The sequence below is a fragment of the Haemorhous mexicanus genome, chromosome 9, assembly GCF_027477595.1.
Source record: "Haemorhous mexicanus isolate bHaeMex1 chromosome 9, bHaeMex1.pri, whole genome shotgun sequence".
NCBI lineage: Eukaryota > Metazoa > Chordata > Aves > Passeriformes > Fringillidae > Haemorhous > Haemorhous mexicanus.
The window spans coordinates 8418057-8439043 of record NC_082349.1 but is presented as its reverse complement, the minus strand read 5'-3'; the positions used below and the strand labels follow the sequence as shown (position 1 = coordinate 8439043).

General features: G+C 42.4%; 1 protein-coding gene across 1 annotated transcript in view; it reads right to left on the bottom strand.

Annotated features, from left to right (window-relative positions):
* The window catches only part of TRABD2B (TraB domain containing 2B), a 262789-nt gene that overhangs the window by 1049 nt on the left and 240753 nt on the right, over positions 1-20987 (bottom strand). Inside the window, exon 6 of the mRNA XM_059853866.1 lies at positions 19118-19384. Within this exon, the coding sequence (XP_059709849.1) occupies positions 19118-19384 (267 nt within the window). The remainder of the gene's footprint in view (positions 1-19117; positions 19385-20987) is intronic.

Genomic DNA, 20987 nt, shown 5'->3' with positions numbered 1-20987 from the left:
CAAGAGAAGGAAGTTAAACAAGAGAACCCTTATCTCTACTCTGTGAAATGTCATCCCAAGAGGTAGCAACCACAATTATTATTATTATTATTATTATTATTATTATTATTATTATTATTATTGCTATTTTTTATTATTGTTATTATTTTATTATTGTTGTTATTATGCACACATTAGACACCAAAGAGAGAGCCAGAGACTGGTAACTGTGATGATGTGGAAACAGCTGTGATCCAGGGTGTCCCTCAGCTTCTGCTGACAAAATACAGCCAAAAGGAGGGACTGCTCCTTAAGTATCTGACATACTGCACTCCATTTTTAAGCATCCATTACTGGCCAGCATCAGAAATGGTGCTAAAAGAATCCTAGTGCTGACCCAGTATGACCTCGTTCTTATGTCCTTCCCACCTAAGGTCTGAAAAGTTGCCATGTCTCAGTGACATGTCTTATTCACCATGGACCACATACTGAGTGACCAGGAGGGTCCAGAATTCATTCCTTCCCTGTTTCACAAGCCTTGAAGAACTTCCCAGGATCCCCTTACACAACTGATAACCTTGAGCATGAGAGACTGAGCAGGTTCATTTCTTTTCTTGGCTTTAAGCCATTTTGGATCAAATCACAAAGCCAAAACCAGACTCAGTTGCTGTTAGGTTTCCCTGACTGTGGATTGGCCTCAATAGCAGTGTGATTGCTTATTGATTGTAGCTTGAGTTGGTACTTTGATTTGAATTTGCAGGTTGGAATTCATCATGACTCCCATGACACTGGAGGTCAAAAAGGTCCATTTACAATTGATTTGGAAGTTTAAGCTGTAATCTCCATTTCATAAAATGTCCCCACTGCATCCATTACTGGATGATCCATAATCCACCACTTGTCAGGGAGCAGCACAACCAAGCATGCAAACTGCACAGGGTGGATTTTGGACTTAAACCCAAGACATTCTGCTGAGAAGTGAGAAGAAAAACGGCAAGAGCCCCTGAAAAAAAAGATGTGACACTAATACCTGTAGATTCTCTAAATCTTGCATAAAGGGGATTTGGAGGCTCTGAAAATGACCCTCACATAATTTTTAATGGGGTAAGAAGCTATGCAGTGCTATAAATATTTAGCTACAGTATCCAGGATCTTGACCTTGGAAGGAAAAGGTTGTGTCTTGCATAATATCAGATGAAAGGAATAACATCTTACTTCAGATTCCTGCACAGAAACAGAATTTAGAAGGACTAAAGGCTTTTGTCTTTTTCTGTCTAAGCAATACCAAGATAGATTTTAGCTGAGATGCTTTAAATGTGCTGAGTCAATCACAAACTGAGAAGATCAGAGCCCACCCTGAAGAGGGCATTGGTCAACATCAAATCCCATGGACAATCCCTGCACATTACACTTTGCCCTGAGTTTTGGGAGAAGTCACTTCATTTCTTCCCTCATCCTTTATACTGTCACCACAGCTTCTGGGTGGGACAGTGGTTCTGCAGCCAGAAGTGATCTTAACTAATGTACATTGAATTAGAGTGAAAAGAGAAGGCAGTCTTCAATTAAAGATGCAGGAATTGCTTCATGGGAGCAGATAATCCATCTAACCAGTATCAGGATTCTGACACTGAGGAGCAGTGCTTGTTCCAGAGCAATAAACTGCTGTGAACAGAGAACTCTGAAATCAAAGCTTGTTGGAGGAAGTTCTCTGAATTCTCGTGGTGAGTGGTTGGTTTGTGTCTTGAAGTGATGATATAAAACATCCAGCTTTAGAGTTTCTGCTATATTGCATCAGAGTTGCTGCAGCCACTTAACACAAAGAGCTGATCTGCCATAAACTAATGCTGCTGTTTCCAATCTGCCTGGCAGGAACAGCACTGGATTAGGAACTGTGTGGCCAAGCTCCTGTAACAAAAGTAACATCATTCCCACAGTGAACACAAAGCATCATTAAAGCAAACTTCTGACAAAAAGAGGTACTGCACGCTCTGGGTAATCCAACAGAAATGCAGTCATGCTTCAATTTCTGATCCAGCTCTCATTTATCCTGCTGAGTGATGATGTGGTGCACAGGTCTGGCAGCACTGACAGTGGGATCACAACTCAGGTTTTTCCCCTATACCTGGTTTCCCTAAGGTAAGCATGGATAGGTGTTTGTCCTTATCTTTTGGTACTGATTGCCACATTACAGAACTACAAAATTTTGCCCTAAATTAAATTTTAAACTACAAGGAGGGTCTGATTTTAATTAAATTTTAATTAATTAAATTTTAATTTTAATTTTAAAAAATCATCAAAATGCCATTCCAACTTCCAGTTTGGGTGTATCCTGCTCTTGACACATTTTATGGGCTTGAACCTCCAGTAAGATTAAAGTTTCCCTTGCACAAACTTTCTACTCCTCAGGGATGTTCTGTGCACATAGGCTGGCCAGGGTACCTGCAAAAGCATCACAAGCCCACTCATCAGCCAGCTACATCTAAGGGATTCCTAGAGCAGCCTTAACTCAACATTTTATGTCTCCGTATGATGTTTCTGCATTCTAGTCAACTTCCATAATTGTTTTGGTTTTGTTTTTTGGGGGGATGATGTTTTTTTTGTTGTTGTTGATTGGCTGGTTTTTGTTGGTTTTCTTTTCTCCCTTATTCAAGGACCTGAGAATTGTTGACCACTTCTCCTTAGTTAATGAGGTTATTTTCTGTTTTCAAGACATTACATTTGTATAAAAGCATTCTTGTTAAGATAAATACTGTTAGGTGGGGTTGTTTGTTTTCAGAAACTCCTTGAGTGCTCTACAAGAGAAGAACAGTGTGTTTCCACTAACATCTACAAAGCATTTGCTAATAGCAAATGAATCACAGCTTATCCATAAAAAACATTTTCTTAATGTACTTTTAGCTGACTGCCAAGGTGGTTTAGAGATATTTAAAGAGAATTATTCCTTTTACCAAATGCTACAAGTCCTTGTAAAACCTCTGGTCTGACTTTTTAACTGGGCTGTTTCTGTAGTGAGTGGGGAGAGAAACCTTTCCAGAAGCTGGTCTCTAGGGAGGGGTCTTACTCCTGCTCAAGGTCTTTCACTTCCTAGGCATTACAGAGGGGCCCTGGTCACCAGGCTGGATTATAACCTGCTCTTAGAGGTGGCCCTGGTGTCAGGAGATGACTTCTGCAAACTCCCTCTGAGCACGTTTGAATGTGCATGTAGGATCTCCCTGACCCTCGGACATTCCCTAAGGATGAAGCAGAGTCCCCTGAACTCAACCAGGAACTTTCCTTGGGGAGGATTTGAGCGTTCCTGAAATGAACATAGAGAATAATAAAAATGAATCAGAGATCTGTGGGATAATAATCTAAATTATTATCACGTCTTCTCCTGCCAGACCAAGATATTCCATATTTCAGCCTTGTGTGTCTGATAAAGTATCTTTAATAAAGCATTCCACATGATCTGTGGTTAACAGGCAACCACTGGCTCTGCTGTTCATACCTCACTTTTTTGCTTCTGTGTATGGGATTGTTTTAAAAACTTGGAAGACTCCAGGAAGGTTTTAGCCAAATGACCTGCGGTATCATATTCATGAGCTTGTTCTTTTGATCAGATAATAGGGCACTTTTTCAAATCAGTGCATTACTCATACATTGTCTTACTATCATTAGAATGTGTAAAACTTTCCCCAAAAATGGGGCCTCAGGCACATGCTTTGTGCACAGATTCTACTGAATGCAATTACATGATTCCAGTCCTCTAAGCTGGGGGTGTGCTGAAGCACCTTGATGGTTTGGGAGCATTTTAAAGCTGAAAAATAAAACAAACACACAAGCAACACATTGAGAGAATTTCCCCTCTGGTTTGTCTTGTGAGGACTTTGAAGGGAGCTCATAATCTAATTTTTAGCATGACTTGGTTAATCCATGTAAGCAGGGTTCATCTGACCACAGCAGAAGGACACAGGTCAGGACCAGAGGAGTCTTTCTGGCCCATCTGCCCCAGACACAGGAACAAGATCTAAACCCCTCCTGACATTTGTCTCATCCAGTCTCAAAAAAACCAGTGATAATGACAGCAATTCCAGAGTCTGTCCAGCCATCCATTCCAGCATTTCACCATTTCTGATGCCCAGAATTACTGCCTAATGTTTCACCAAATCTCCCTTGCTACAGTGTAAGGTCATGACTTGTCCTGTTCCCATGGACAGGGTTATTCCTTTTCTCTTAGGAGCCTTTCACATACTTTGAAAATTTCACCTCAGCCTTCTCTTTTTCAAACAAACAATTCCCTTCACCTTTCTTTGCAAATCCTCAAGTGCTTTCCCTCTATCTTTTGCTCTGCTCTGCCCTGGCTCTGATCCATGCCTTCTTTGGATGAGAGCATGAGATGCTCCAAACTGGACACAGCAGGCCTGGGTGAGATCCCACCAGCCCTGTGCTTGGTGCAGTAGGTACCACTTCCTCTGTATCTGCCAGGTGCATGAAAAGCAGGCAATCTCCAAGAGACAAGACAGTATTGGCACTGCTTTTTGCCCCCAAAGTCCAAACCACCCTTGTGGTCCCAGGAACTGTTCTGAAGCTCATGGAAAACTGCTGGTTCTCTGAGGGGGTGAGGACCAACCCAGTTATTGTGGTATTTCTATCCATTTCTAATCTGCTGCCATGCCTTGGTCCCAACGTGGTTCTGTTCAGGGTGGAGGAAGTAACCCTTTCAAGTATAACTTATAGAGTGTTTGGGGATTTTTCTGGATCAAAGGAGCTATGTAAACACAAGACAACTATTTTTAATAAATGTAAGCAAATGTTGACTCAGACAGCCTTTCTTACAATAGCATCTGATGAAAGAAGCTAGATTGAAACCTGAAAAATGCATGCTTCAATTGAAAACCTAAAAAGCTAGTAAAGTAAAAGAAAATTTTTGAGTAAATACAATAATGACTGTTTTGCATTTGTGATTTGATGTTAACCTTACGATGGCTAGGGGTTTTCTTATGTGATATTAAGCATATGCTTCCTGTTTCTTTTCAAACAAAATTTGCCCTGCTTTTTTTTTTTCCCCCTTTTTATTTAATGAACAGATGTGAAAGGACTGATCACGTTATTTTTCTGGTGATCAGAAATAATGTTCTGCAAGTGAAGACAATTATTCTTGGAACTAAGCAGGCCTCTTTATGTCACCAAAATTTATTCATCAAGATTTGAAAAATACATCTGCTTAAAGTGCTGGGACCAACCTGCTGCAGACTGTAAATGAGCTGGCTGGCAAGAAGTCTGACCACACATTTGAAGGAAAAGAATAGGTGCTCAAGCAAGAGTTAACAGGAGTATGCTGGGGGGTAAAAAGTTCACTAGAAAAATGCCACAAGGATTTAACTTTGAAGACAACTAGAGTAGCCTTTTAAAAGGAACATGAAATCCCCATCTTCCAAAATGTTCATATTATTATTTCATGTGTTTCTGGAAGGGATTCTTTAGATCAACACAGGCTCTGTTTCCTCCATCTCTCTCTTCATCAATACCTTCCTTACAGACACTGTTCTTGCAGCCTGAGGGATAAATCCTGCAGGATGCTGAGTCCTGTGGTCCCAAATGAGCAGGACTGTGAGCATGCAAATGCCAGAGCTTCCAGCACTAGTATTCACATACTTACAACTCAGCACATCCTAAAGCTCTTTGTGGGACGAAGGCCAAGAGGCTCATGCTTTCACAAGATTCAGTTCATTAAAAAAAAAAATAATAATCCAACATGGGTCTGATTAGGGAATCCAGTTTTTGGTCCAGAGGAGGCCACTGCTTTTTTGCAGTAGTGTAGTAAATGCCTTAGCAGGTCTGAATGAGTAAGCACTATCACACACTGGTTTGGGGCCAGCAGAGAAGATCTGGCATGAGCCAAAGAAGAGCCTTCTCCCTCCTATTTTTTGGTTGCCCTAGGGTCATGGGGAGCCTGGATCTCTGGCCATGTCCCACAGGGCAAGCACCCACCCTCCCTGTGAGCAGCAGAGCACCAGGAGAATTTCCACAGCCCTTCACTGTCCATCTGAGCTCTCCTGATGAGACTCAAATGGGAACCATCTCCATCTGAGAGCAGTGTCAGGGTCTGATCCTGCCTTTTTTCAGTGCTCTGGCTCCTCTGGAGACTGACACTGAGCAATTCCCCCTTTGAAGTGGGCACCTGTGAGCCTTCCTCCTGTGCAAAGGTCAGAGCAAATACCCTGGCAGAGGACTAATCTCCCACCCCTTCTTGTTGTTAGGACATCTGCCATGGCTCATCTCTAGGAGAAAGAACAGATACCAAGGGAAAAGATGGAAAGGGAAGCACAATTTTCACCAGGCAGTGGCTCTGAAGTCTGTGAGCAGCATGTCACAATCATGAACCACACTGTCACCAGGTACTGAAATGCAGCTGGGGAGCAGGACACTGCACACAAGGATGGGATACTTAAATGTGCCATTAAAGAGAATCACAGGCAATCCTTCAGCTAACTGGCCTTTAGTGGGATTTAAAAGGTAGCCTTAATTGTGGTTATGCCATGCAGGCTTATAGCCAGAGCTATTCAGCTGTCCTCCTGCTTCAGTTTATAGGGAACAAGACATCTCCAGAGGAAAACCCTTTCCCCACAAAGGCAGACCTCTAAGGTTAGTCAGATGAGCTGCTTCTAAAGATCTCTGTCTCTGGAATTCAGGGCTCCTGAATCCCAACCAAGCTCTGGCCCCACTGGGGGTTCTGACTGGTAGGGATGGGTTCCCAAATCGGGTTGGGACTGCAGGGTGGGGAAAAGAAAAACTGCTGATTCTGCAGTGCAGAAAGCAGCTTATGGTGGGATACAGCTCCCCTCTGCAGTCCTGCAGCAGCCACCCAACACCAGGCAGAGCAGGGCTGCAGCTGCTGTCCCTTCCATGGGGTCTTGGCTCTGGAGTTTGACACGAAGGAGGAAAAGGTGGCTCACTTGGATCAGGGGCTCCAGGGGGGCCATGATGGTGTAAGCAGGAGGAGGCTCAATGCTGAGAGGCAGCTCAGATTCCTCTGGTGCAGTTTTGGGCCCCTCTCAGCATGGGCTGTGGGCTGGAAGCCAGGAGATTTGGTTTTTATCCCCGAGTCACCCACTGAGGAGCCATCAAAACCTCGTTAAATCACTTTAGTGCTATGACTCCCCTGACTCTGCTCTGAGTCAGGACCTCTGAGCGTTGGTGTGACACCACCAGCATTAACACAACCTGAAGTGTTTTGCAGGCTCTCGCTCTGATTTGCAGGTCCCAATGGCTCAGGCCACCTGCAAAACATCTCTGTGATGACAAATTCAGCCCTGGAGAGACACTGACCTGCAGTGAGGCTGAGCAAGGGCATTCTAAAGCCACAGATGGGTCACATCGTTAAGGCCAAGTGGATCGTCTGCTGTGAGGCCAGAGAAGGGGACAGGGATGGGAGGGGACAGGGATGGATAGGGCAGTGGGGTCTGCTGCATCTGAGACAGGGAAAGGGGAGTTTGCTGTCACAGCAGTGCAGCCTGAGGGCTGGGGAACACCATGAGGCAAAGGTGGGCAGGGGGATGCATCCAGCAGGGAGGGAATGAGCAGGTGACAAACAACTCCAGCACAGCCCAAGGGCCCTTTTCTGAGGTGAACTTCCAGTTTGTGGGAAGGATTCCTGCACCTCATGGTCAGATTTACCTCTCCCCACCCCTAGAGGAGACTGTGCATGGCCCTTCTCAATGTCCCACCCTAAAGTCCTTCAGGGAAACCCAGTGAATACACATCCTGCACCCACACCTGTGGCCATGGCAGAATCAGGCCTGCAGCTCCTTTCCAGACAACTGCAGAATGGTGTAAAACCACAGAATGTTGTAAAAACCAATAACCTTTGAAGCACACCCTCTGAGTAATTACTCCATTCCCATCTAATGACTAAAAGATGTTATATTCCTCTCTGATATGGCAACAACAAAGATTTTGACCTTATTAAAACCAGCCCATCAGGAAACTACATGTCATCCTTAAAAAAAAAAAAAAAAAAAAAAAAAGAAAAGAGGTAAAAAAAGAAATGAAATTCTTTAAAATTCCTGTGAAGAGTATTCAAGATACTGTTGCTGAACATAATTTGTAGTAGTGTCTGGGTGGTCCTGAGACAGGAGATGACAACATTAGCTCTTTCCTTTGCCCTTCTAAGAAATGCTTTGATGATTCTCTAATACCCTAGGAATATCCCCTGTGATTCTGCAGTGGGACAAGGCAATCACAGAGCTGGGATAATGTATCCCAGTTTTACCCTAGCCCTTGGTAAGAGGGGATAGCTCAGAGCCCTTTGTTCCACCAGTTCTGCACTGACATCTGAGCCAGGATGTGCTCACAATAGTCTAAATAGTGATGTGGGCTCCAAACCATCCCCAAACTCACCCCCACCCACTGCACACATCTGGCTGTGTACCTGATTTGTGCGTGTGATTAAGGCACTCTTCATCACAGCTCAAATAACCATGGACTTGTTCCACTGCTCCTTGGACAGATAATGAGTGAATTATTGCAGCCAAAGTAAGCAAGAACATCAAGGGCACAAACACAGATGGGCTTAGCATTGGAAAAACCCTGCCAGTGAAGATTTTTGGGCAACCTGTTGATACACAACGCATAAGGAGTTAATTTGATGGAGCTGCAACCAGGTGGTTTTGAACCAAATCCCAAGCATGAGCAGAATATCTGTTTTTTGTCTGTATTTTCCAACCTGCCTGCTCTCACCAATACAGCCCCACATGCAAAAGAATTTAAATTTTTTGGGGTGGTCAAAACTGTAATCCATATTTTACATCTCAGGCTCAACTTTTCAATTAATTAGAACCAGAGTGACTTGCTCTGCCCTTTCCTCTGTGTACTCAAGTGTTTGTTTGGCATTGTGTGGGCCCTATGGCTCAAATATTTTTTGCAGATGCACAGAATTAACCATGCATGTTTAGATGTGCTTGGGGAACACATACATTCATAGAGATGTATATACTTGACCCTGTCACTTTTTTGTTAAACACTGTAAAAGATATCGACTTTCCCCTCCAGATTTTAAAATGATTTAGAATAGGTGGTAGTGGGGAAATACCTAACACATCCTGTCAAATTAAGTATTTTCTCGGAGAAAATGTTCTCTAAGATAAAATTATTTCAGCTATAGAGATGTCTGTGCAATGTATTAAGGAACAGAAAGAACAACCAAAATATAAACTGGCTTAAATGGATGTCTAATATACTGCATTTTTCCACTTGATTTTAATTTTCTTTTTCCTTCTCCCTGTTCTTTTTCCATCTCTACCTAATAGTTTTTCTCTTTGCTTAGTCTGTATCACATTTTTCTTTCTAATTCACTGGGCTCACTTTCTTGCTCTCTGCTTGTATTTTTCCAGTGTCTCTCTTAGTAAGAATAATTAAGGTTGGGTCAGATCTTTGAACCTGTTATGAGGAGCACGATTGAATTCAAGCTTGTACCACTGAATAGAAGCCCTGGCCTCTTTTCCTTGCCAATAGAGTCACATAGAAAATTAAAAAAAAGGTTCACAGTGCACATCTACCAGGCACATTGAAGTGCTGCTTTGGCCACAAGGCTTGGGTTCCTCCTGCTGCTGGCAAAACAAATACGGTAACAGCAGTCACAGCACAAACCCCTTCTCCTCAAGCACTTCCAAACCCTCTGAAAGCCTGGAGATGCCATCAGTGGCTCATAAAAAGCTGCATGCTGGTCTGTAGGGCTGGAAGGACTGAAAGACCCTCCCCTGCCAGGTGTCAGCCCAGACCCTGAAGTGTCTCTGCATATCCGAGCTTCTAAGAGCATGGTCTGCAGCACGTCTCTCCATGGTTCTGCCACATGAGGCATCCCTGGTACCCAGCAGCCCCCAGGCACTAAACTTGGCTCCCTCAGCCTGGGCTCAGGCCTCAGGTATAAAGCTCACTTTGTTCAGTTAAGTTATTCAGGAATTGTGAAAAGGTGATCTGAGCGAAATCTGAATTTGGCCTGGCATTTTCATAATTGCAGGAACCCGGCTTTTACAGCATTGAAACCATATGAATTCAAATAAATCCTACTTCTCCTTCATCCCAGTGAGTAACTGGACTTAGACCAAAGCTGCCCTTTCGATCCTGCTGGTTTTCCAGCCTGCAGTGCACCCCATGGTCCAGGGAGTGTAAGGGAATCCAATTTCCTCCTGATTCACTCCACAATGAATCTGTCTTATTAGATACCACAATATAACTGTTGTTAAACCCCTCCTCTAAAGCGGCTGCTCACCACAATAGTAATGTGGCCTTACTCCCTGTCATACTTTTCCTCACTTCATTTTCCAGGCCATGAAACTCACTAGTCAGAAGGGGAATAGCAGAATTAGAAATAAATCCCATATCCCTTACCTTTTTCCTTTGGGCTAGCACTGACAGTGTTGTGTGTTTGCACACAACACTGAATTTTAAAGACATTAAATTCCACTGAATTTTAAAGGCATTTCTCTTTCCTTACGGTAACTCACTGAAAGATGAATTTTTTTTTGTATTTTATGGATTTTATATTACTTTGCTAAGAAGAACAACAGATTTGCAATTTTCAGGGCTTAGATACTGCTAGATACACAGGGCACTCAAATAAAAAATTCCAACTTGGGGTTGTGGTGTTTGAGCAGGTTTATTCTGGCATTTTCTTCCCTTGCCGAAGGAAAAACCTCTGTATCCAGAATTGCAATACAGGGAGTGCAGGTGCTTTACTACCTATTCATGTGTTTGAGGAATGCAACTCAGCCTGGGCATGAGCCCATTCAGCACTCTTTAGTGTCTGCAACTGCAGTCAGCCTTGAGCTAACACAAACCACACTCCTCACCCACCCTAAACTGCAGGGTAAATGTGCTACTGGGTATTGAATTTTCTCTGCCTGTTAAATCAGATAACTTATTTTTCAGCTGAGCAAATATAAAGAGTTTTGTAGAGCTGTGTTAAAATGCAGCTCAGGTTTAGAGGAATTACCTGAGGGTACTGAGTGCATTTTCCCATTATCTGTTTGATAAGAGCCAGATCACTTTTATTTGTGTGTGTGTGTGCAATAGATAACATGCCATGAGGAGTCATTGTTAAAGACTCCAAGAAGCCAATGCTCACAGAACATCTGGCTAGTGAAAGCCCTGGACATGGAAAATATAAATGTCAAGGCTCATATTTATAAATTGGAAGGGCCATGACGACATCTGCTAACAAGCTTTCTTCCAGAGTCCATTTGCTGTACATGGTTATTCACAGGCAACAACAGAAACGTGCATGGATCACATGCATGGCCTGCCCTTCCTTTCAGAACACACACTCCAATAACACACAAATGCTCTGTTCTCACAACACAGAAATACAAGTGTTTGCAAACCTCACAGCAAAGCTCATGCATACCAGACCACAGTGGGACACACACTGCTGGAACAGGCTAAAAATAGCTGGGGAAAAAGCCTTGCATTAACACAGAAAACAGTCAAACTCACTTAGCGTTAACTCTTACAGTGAAATAAGCTCCTTTTCTGCCTTGCTCTACAGGAGACACTTTGTACTACAAATCTAATCCTGAAGCCTTGTTTTTATGACTGGGTAGTTGTGGATGGGAATCTCAAGACTTTAAACAAAGTCTAACCTATTTGACCACAGTAGCTCAATACTAACATTAAAACAAACTACAGGTAAAAGAAATGTGATCCTACATTTGTAACCACAGGCACCTTTTCTTCAGCTTAGTGCCAAATGAGAAATATAAAAGTGATCCAATGCATGAGCATAAAGGTTTTGCTGATGACTTATTACTGTAGGTGTCTAGACCACAGTTCACCCCAACGCTCTTGGCACTGGCCACTGCCACAGAGGCTGCCCACAAGGCTGCCAAGTTGTCAAGAGAAGAAAAAACATCAGCAGAAAGAGCCTGGACTGCTTTATGATACCCATGAATTTAGCAAAGAATAGATTCCATGCTGTCTATCCAGTCTGCAGTACAGTTGGACACACATACACCTGTAAGAAAATGGCAGGGAAAGCAAAGATGAAGTAATGGGGAGGAGATGCACCTCCTGGTCACAAAATGAAGGAGAGGATGCCCAGCTCTGCCTCCCACTTCCTGCAGTCTGCATTTATGTCAGGTGACAAGGATATACGAGATACAAGTGACACATGTCCCCATCTCAGAGATTCTGCTGAAGGCTGTGGGCTCCAAAATACCCCACTTTAATTGGCATGGGTGGACTGAAGAGCAAAGTGCAGTGTTTGTGTGATCACAGCCTCCTGCAAAGTGAACTCAGAGAGGTGGAGGTGAGTGCAGCAGATGGAGATGCAGGAGGGGCCCCTTCCTAATCCTTTCTCCAGGGCCCATACAAGCATGTGCAGCCAGGGTTTAAAAAGGCAGGTAGAAAGAGCACTGGAGAAAGAGAATATTTAAGCAGGAAATGGAGAAAGATGGAACTGAAAAGTTAACAGGTTGTAGAAGTCCTGGCAGTAAATGAGGAAACGAGGCTGCACTGGCTGAGAAACAGTACAACAAGGGGGGATCACAGAGGAAGAGATCATCTGAACTCAGCCACTGCTGCTTCTTGAATCCTAAGAAATCCTAAGAAAACATTTTGTTTGTGCTGCATCAGACAGATCTTTAGCAGCTTTACAAAGTTAGCAGTTGTAGGGCTGTGTCCAGCCCCAGTCAGAAATACAAGCTGGGACAGATATTAATAGATATTATAGACTATCTTTACTCAACACATCTCAAATGAGAAGTAGAAAACAAGAAAGGAAAAGAAAGCTCTTCATAGGCTCCATAAAACATCTTGCATTGTATTTTAAATCTTAATCAGCACTGAGGAGGAAAGAGCAGAAAGTGCTCTTGGATAGCCATTGCTGAAAAATACCTCATTGTTCAAAAATCTTAACTTGTGTGCTCCAATTTTGTTACTTGTTCGCCTTCAGAAATATGGATTTAATATTCATGATGGATTTAAATTTCACTAAAATAAAATACCTAATGCATTACCAATAGAGAATTTAGTTTAATGAAACAAAACTGAAATCTATACACAAATTATGTTTCCAAAAGACTTCTGTGTTCTTCAATGATTTTACTTTCAGGTATTTATAGCTTTCATTAAAACATCATTTGCATACTGTTTCATATGAGTTGGTCATACTGAAGCTGAGACACTTAAGTAATAGTGAAAGCAAACATGTAAGGCTTTTGCTTGTTTTTCTCTAATTTTATCTGTGTTTGTGTCATCCCACAGTGGCAGTACATTATTATGAACAACTGAATGAAGTAAAACACGTAGATCTTTTCATGTGTTTAGCAGGTGAAAGTGAGGCTGCACATCTTTTCAGCTCCATCTGGAGGAAAACAAATTAACTCTTTGACTTTACAAGGGGAAAGAAGTTATCAGTCATGGCCAGCTGACAGGGAAGGTCTATTAGCACGGAGATGCTACAGGTTTGGACATGAATGTCAGGACTTCCCGTCGTTACTGAGATGCATTAGAGAGCTGTGTGCTGAGGCCAGGTTCCACAGCTTTAATTAATATATTCTGTGCACTCTGACCAACCTGATAATCCAAGAAGCCTCAATGAAAACCATCTAGGGAGGGAGGATATGTCATCACCATATCATTTGTTACAGTCAGGAGATTTCCCGCTTGTTTTTACTGTTACACCGTGCTCCTGTTTTACTTTCACTGGAGGGCTTGTGTACCTGGGGCTGTGCAAAGGGCATGATGGCAGAACTGCCAGAGCCAGGGCTTGTTTAAAGGAGGCATTGAGCCATCTGCTCACCTTAAAGGGGGGTAAAATGGAAACAGGAAAAAAACTAAGGAGGGGAACATGCAGTGCTCCCTACACTTGGCTCTCTGCTCAGGAGGAGCAGAGGATGCCTTCACAGAAGCAAGATGGCATGTCTGAGAGAGGCAGGTAGGGCTGGGAGGAAGAAAGACCAACTGATGCACTGCTGAACTGCCCAAAATGTCTTCTTCTGGACACTGTATATCCACCAGGGTTATATCCACCAGGGTTCAAAAAAATTGGGCAAACTAAGAGCAGAATTTAGGCCAGTTCAAGATATAAAGGTTCACCTTCCACAAAGGAACCAGGAGAGAGCATTTGCTCAGGAGGTATTTTGGGACCATTCCATATCACAGAAAGCTCTTGCACCCAAACTGACCAACTCTGAGGTTCTTCTGCTGACTGTAGTATTTGTATGCCATGCCCTGCAAGACAGAGAAGCCCTGAAGCTGTGTCCTCGTCCCTGGTTGAACACAGGGCAAATAAATGCAAAGGTGACACTGCTTCCTTGGCTGCACAGGCTGGAGGAGGCAATGATCCCCCTCCCGATGAGCATCAGGAGGCACTCCCTCAGCAGTGTCCTGACCAGGGAGGCAGACAGGGTAATTTAAACAAACAAGGCCCCAGTGATGGAAATTTCAAGCTCAAAGCTACCATATGGAGGGAAATCATCTGACCACAATTTACCTGTTAGACTTCAAAGGTGTCTAGGTCTCCTCTAAATAAAAGCAGTCTTTTCTTTAATGAAGTTAAGTACTGTATTTCAGCACCATGTGTTGTGAAAAGGAAGCAATTTGGATTAATTTACTGAAATTTACCTTTCAGATGCAGTTAAGTGGAATTAAAAGTTTGTCTGAGTTGACAGAGTTCTGTTTTCCATCACTGCATTGTCTTGAAAGAAAGGATAACAGGCTAAGTGCTTAAATTCCATCCAAACTGATAAGGTTCACTCTGTACAGGCAAACTCAGTGTAGTTTATTACATATTGTCTCCCTTCATCCATCACGGCTATACATTTTTTTCCCCTAAAACAACTGCCTCTTCCAAAATAAATTGATATTTGTGATGTTATTGCATTCATCTGGGGTTGAATAGTCTGCACTGGGCTATCAGAGAGCTGCCATTTCTACTTACAGGGAGAATTCATTTCATTTCCCACTAATGGTAGCTTTTGTAGGGCTAAGCTTACATCTGGGACAAGAATTTTTTTTTCTCTTCTGAGAACAATTCTTTGCTGTTAATTTCTTTCCTGCTGAAGCATGTGTGCCCTTACCCTCTTTCCAAACACTACCTTCACCCAGATCTCTTCCTTGGCATTGAGAATTAACTTGCCCATTACATCCTTTCTGCTTTTTTTCTTCCCACCACTGTACTTCTCTCTTTCACATCCCCTAGCTGCCATTGCTCCTTCCAAACCTTACCCCTCCCATTATGCCATCCCAGGTAATAACTCCCCTCCCTCCTTTTTCCCAGGAGCTTTCCTTGCCTTAGGTCCCAGGATAACTCCCCCCAGCAGCTGTGAGAGGTTCTCTGTTCTCCTGGACTGGCTTTGTTGGCAGCCTTGAACCATTTGCCTGCAACAGCAAAGGTGCAATTCTGACCTGCCCTTCACTGACCACTCTGAAACCTCACAGGCATTTCTCTATTCTTTCAATTAACTGAGCATCTCATCATAAAAAACTAGTGAATGATCTGTAATTAATTATTTATATTACATGGGGAAGCCTAGCTAACACAGTGTCAACAGAAACAATGATACTCTGTATGCCAAACTTCAGCCTTGCAGCCTGAGGGTTTTGTCTCCCCTCCCTGCTGCCCCAGCTGGATTTTGGCTATGGGAGGTAGCCAGGGTTTGAGTCTTGTCTAAGTTCAAATTTCTCCCAAGGACAAACTTCAGATCTGCACATTTCTGCAAAATCAAGTAGTTGAAGAAAAAAAATCTTGCTACTTGAAATCTCCATTTAATTTTGATTCTTGACAAGCCATTTCAAACAGAAACTGCAGTCAGGCAGGACTTTTTCAGTTTGTTTAGATTTTGGGGGAGGAAGGCTGAAGGGAGAGGAAACCACACATTTCATCAGCATTTTTTATTTTTTAATAGCCTTCAGTGCAGCCGATTACCCAGGAGATCAGCAAATCTTAGCTCTGTCAAAGACAGGGAGGAGACAGAGGAGAAGCTTTCTCATCCTCCACAGCAGTACTAAGCCTCCAACACACAAATCTAAACACTGTCCACCCGGGGGTGCCAACTCAAATGCCTCAGCTGTGAAGACAGAACAAAAAGAAAAGGACAATCTCCAAGGTATAACTGAAAGTAAATACTAATAATGATGTGTGGCATTAAATGATGACTCATTTTTCACAAGGCCATTTCAGATTGTAGCCATAACCTTGGATCAGACCCGAATGACTGTGAGAGCTGAAGTCTTAGTGGAACCATTAATTATGGATTTCCTGGCTTTTATAGGTTGGAGTCAGACCTTTGATGTTCCTTTAAGATTGTTCTCCTGTGTTCATTTCCTTTGTTTCTGTGTTGGTAGCTTAAGAAAACACCCTAAGATTTCCATGGAAGGGTATGAGATCGCCTAGAAATGCATAGTCCATAAAAGCCCTGCAATTCATGGCTCATAAAGTCCTCTAATCCATGGTCAATAAAGCTTTGGAAAAGAGCTGTATGAACCACAGTCATTTCACAGTTCAATGAGGTTCATACAGGAATCAATAACCTGGTTTAAATTCGCCTGGATTTGTCCTCCACCTGCATATTTCTCTTTGACTTTTCAGGTTGAAAGGCAGCTCCAACAGCTGAATCCTGGGGACCTCGCATGGAAACAATGAGCTTTATGCAGCTTTCCCTCAAAAGCCAATAACAAAGACCTAAATCCCTCTACTTTGTCTCAAAGGTGAACAATTCAAGTTTCAGGTGACAACTGGTGAGTCAGGGAACTGGCAGAACAGCCATTTGGAAATACAAGGGCCATAGCTCAAATTAATACTAAATGCAGAGACCTCAGTGCATACAGAACATGGGGGACTCCAACTGAAGTGTATGCAAATGTACAATGGATTTTGGGACAGGCCAGAGCGAGAACTCCTTAGTTCACCAATTACACTTCAAAAACAAGAGCCAAGTCTCACTGCTGAAACATTATTGAGGCAATGCAAAGAAGTCCACATTTCTCTCCTACACAGGTAACATTCTATTGCCTGTATGATCAGCCACCCTGCTTGTTTCCTCCCAAAAAGAATCACCATACAAGGTTAGGTCACAGACACACATTTCTGCTGTTTTCTTGCCAATCAGAAAGGAACCAGTTGGAGAGAACTCTCTGTTTATTGCTTTGTGCAGGGTCCAGCTTGCAATTAATGCTGATGAAACCCAACTGCCAAAAGCACAATATGCAGCAGCTGGTTTATGAAAGTTGAGACCCCATCCAATTTATGGGAAAACCAGAGCTGGTTGTGAGTCTCTGATTTAGTGAACTTTTATTTTTTGTGTTTTGTTTTGCTTTGTTTCCAGGAAAACACCAGAAGTTACTCCAGAACTGCAGAAGCACTAAAACCATCTGAAAGCACTAAGGCAGGCTTCCCTTCTTCCAGCCTTTCCTCATTTCTAGGCCTGTGATCTCCCACTAATATCTCCCTGGGATCTTTCATCAAGGCAGGCAACACACAGTGTCTGGTTCATCACCAGCATGGTGGGAGCGGAAACTTGTGTTTCCTCACCCCAATCTCCACCCTTATGAAATGGAAACAGAGGGATAAAAGGCTTTGATTCAGGTGAAATCTCACAGGAGCGCACAGCAAATAATTTAACTCTAACCTTCAGAACTACCTCTTAAATCCCTTTCCTAGGAGCATTTAATGAAACCAGCAAAAGGCGCAAAAATCATAAGCACCACTTTAAGCTCCCAACTGCACATTTCCACTGCCAATATCCAATATCTTTTCTGGATAGATAGGATAAGGGTGGAAGGATTGTGCCCAAGTGCCAGGCTCCCACCAGACCTATTTAAACACCTCACTTGTACAACACATGAGGAACTGGACCACAGACCCTTGTGAAATGCTGGGACATCATGGGACACCACAAGTCAGCAGCCCCCAGGCAGAAGGACAGAAAAGTCCCTTGTATTTGAGGCAATTAGCTATAGGGAACCAAATGCCACCTAGTTCATGCTTAAACATTCTGTGTGGAGGGGATCCAAGCACCGAACATGTACTTTGAAAAGAAAATACATGAATCCTTCTTACAAGGCTGGCACTGACCTCAGAAACAGCCTTATTATGTTAAGATTAATATGCACCACCTTAATAGCAACCCTTACATCATTCACCCTGAGAAAACAATAAACTACAAAAAATGAGGTAACTGCTCCTCCATTAAAAAGAATGAATAAAAATAGTAGTAATAATAAAATCTGAAAACACAAATATGTGAAGATTTTTTTCTTAGCAAAGGGAGAAATCTCTGAGAGACTTTCAAGGAATTTTGGTGCTATGAAATTGGGAATATGTAATGCTCAAAGACAATTATTATATGTGTAGGTGAGCAGCCAGTTCCCAACATATTACTTAGTTCCTTTTACTTGTTAGAAGATCAATAAACATTGTGGCTGTTTATCTGCCCATGATTTGGCCTGGATAAAGGAACTAAGAGCTTTAGAGGTGGGAGAATAAATTGCCCAGGAATCCTAAAAGCACACATTGAGAAGCCCTGGTCAAACATGAAGGCTGTTATTCAAACACTGAATGGGAGTTTTTAACCTCAGACCAAGACTGGAATAGCCATGGAAAAGTGCCTACCTCCATTCTCTTCACATAGAGGATTTAGTTAAGTACTTCATTTTGCTTCAGTTTGCTATTTTCAGTGCAGTCTGAGACGTTAAAACATTTCAGCCCCACAACACAATTAAGAAGGTTGAAAGTCAGATCTGTCAGAATCTTAAAAACTCTCAGGAATATTCTGTATGGTTGGAAAGTGGGCAAGCCTTTGTGATGAAAACTGCTGGTACAGATAGGAAAAAAATTATTGGAAGAAAAAGAACAAGCACAAAGTATTTTCTATTGCTGTTCTTTTCCTATTTTTCAATCTGACAAATCTTTGGTTTTGTGTATTTTCAATATTTTAGACACTATTTTTTTCCTCTTTACTTTTTGATCAAACATGCCTATGAACACGCCTATTATCCTCCTAGCTCTTCATTAGGCTACAAAAACATCATCTCACTCCCTGTGACTCCCAGTTAGCCTTTGTCCAACCCTCCCTATGATCTAATCAGCAAGAGCTGGGATCTGCAAAGAGCATTGAGTTTGGAGCCAGCAGGAAGAGGACAGGGACCAGTCATGACTCACCTGTCTTCTATCCGAACCCAGAGGTCATTGAACTGCCTCTGGCGATGGTGCTTGTGCTGCTTCTTGTGCCATTTCTTCTGCCTGCCAAACTCCTCCAGCTGGCTGATGCTGTCGGGCAACAAGAGGTGAGGAGACAGGCTGTCTTCATCCATCTGCTGTGGCTTCAAGGAAGGAGATGCCAGTGGGACCTGCTCAGAAAGCTGGACAGGAGGCAAGGCTGTCACTGAGAGTCCCTCCAAGGCTGGGCTTGTCTTTGTCGTCCTTGAACTGCGAAACACAACATTTAAATATGAGTAAAGGAGGAAGGGTGCCAAAACAAAGTTAAAAGCAGAAGACAGCAGTGCTTGATGGGTGCCCCTGACTGCTGAGAAGGTGCACAAGGCTTTGCTCTGGGGCAGCAAGTAAAGACAGCACTGGCATTTCATAGGAAGTTTTCAAGTAAACACTTAGCTGAAAAACAGGGAAAAGGCAACAGATACTCCATTGCTATTTTCTGGCATTTTAATGACTTAGAAGCCTTAGAGTCTGTGGTAGGGGTGAACGTTGCCTCCCCTGCTGGGCTGAAGGTTGAATGACAAAATTCTCTCCAAGCTGGCAAATTACTCTCTTACAGGAAAACAGATATCTGAAGAGAAGCTGATCTCAAATTAATGAGATAACACAAGTTATCTCATTACCTTTTTTTCTTTTTTTTTTTTTTTTCCCTGCAACAACAATTATGTCTCCTCATGCAGTCAGGACTGGGGAAAAGAAAGCCTAGGCTGATGATAGAAGCATGGAAGTTTGGCAGCTGGGATGGGATATGTGAGACCTGAACTCCAGCAGGTAATGAACAAAAAAAGGGGTAAGTGACCTGTCCAAAGCCTCCTTGAAACAATTCTGCCAGAGCTCTTCAATCCTGTCTGAAGTATTACCACCTCTTGTACATGACTGGAATGATGCAGGAAAAGACCTTTTATTTTCATCGTCTAGAGTTTCACTGATTTTAGAAGAAAGTCAATATAAACTCTCTCCTTTGGTATGCAGCCATGTGAACATATTGTGAGCTAAGATAGCTGAAACAAAAAACTAATAAACCAGGAATGACATAAAGTTATTTTTCCCCCCTAACTTCAGTAGAAGTTCATATTGACTCTTAATTGCAAGAAATTTTCCTGTCCCTGGGATGGGCCAATGAGTTGTACATACAGAAAATGGGAGAGAATTAATAGGCAATATGAAGCTGTGGTCTGCAAAACTATTTCTATTACATGGATGCTATGACTTTTATGACAGAAACAATTAAAGCCACGTGAAAAATTTTGCCTCCTGAGTGAAACCAGTAAGACATTTTAATGAAAAAGTAATAAAAAATCCTAAACTTCATTGGTGACAATGTACAAAATGTGCCGCAAGTGAAACCACATGTTTCATTTATGGAACATTTTGTTCTCTTCCAAAAAAGTCACATCTACTACTAATGAAAGCTTTTTTTCTTTTTGACTTTCTTGAAGTCTGTTACAATACCAGTCTTGATGGTCACCTCTATTTCCACTGCATTGTGTTTCACCCAAAAGTCTTTCCAATACCTACTGATAATTTAATATTGTTACTATGACACTCACTAGCAAATACTACAGTAACTTTGTCACTTGTAGCCAACATCCATGAAGTTCTTCAGAGATCATACAACAGACAGAGGAAAAGAAGAAAGTTTTCTAAAACTAATTCTAAACTTCTTAATGGTTGGTTTTATTAATAAAACACACTAGAAAATCCCTTTCTTTTCTTATTTACCCAATCATTCAGACTCCCAGTGAGTCCTTTCCAAACCCACTCATGCTCACTCCATGCTCTATATCACAGATAGATCTGCCGGTTCTAAATTTTT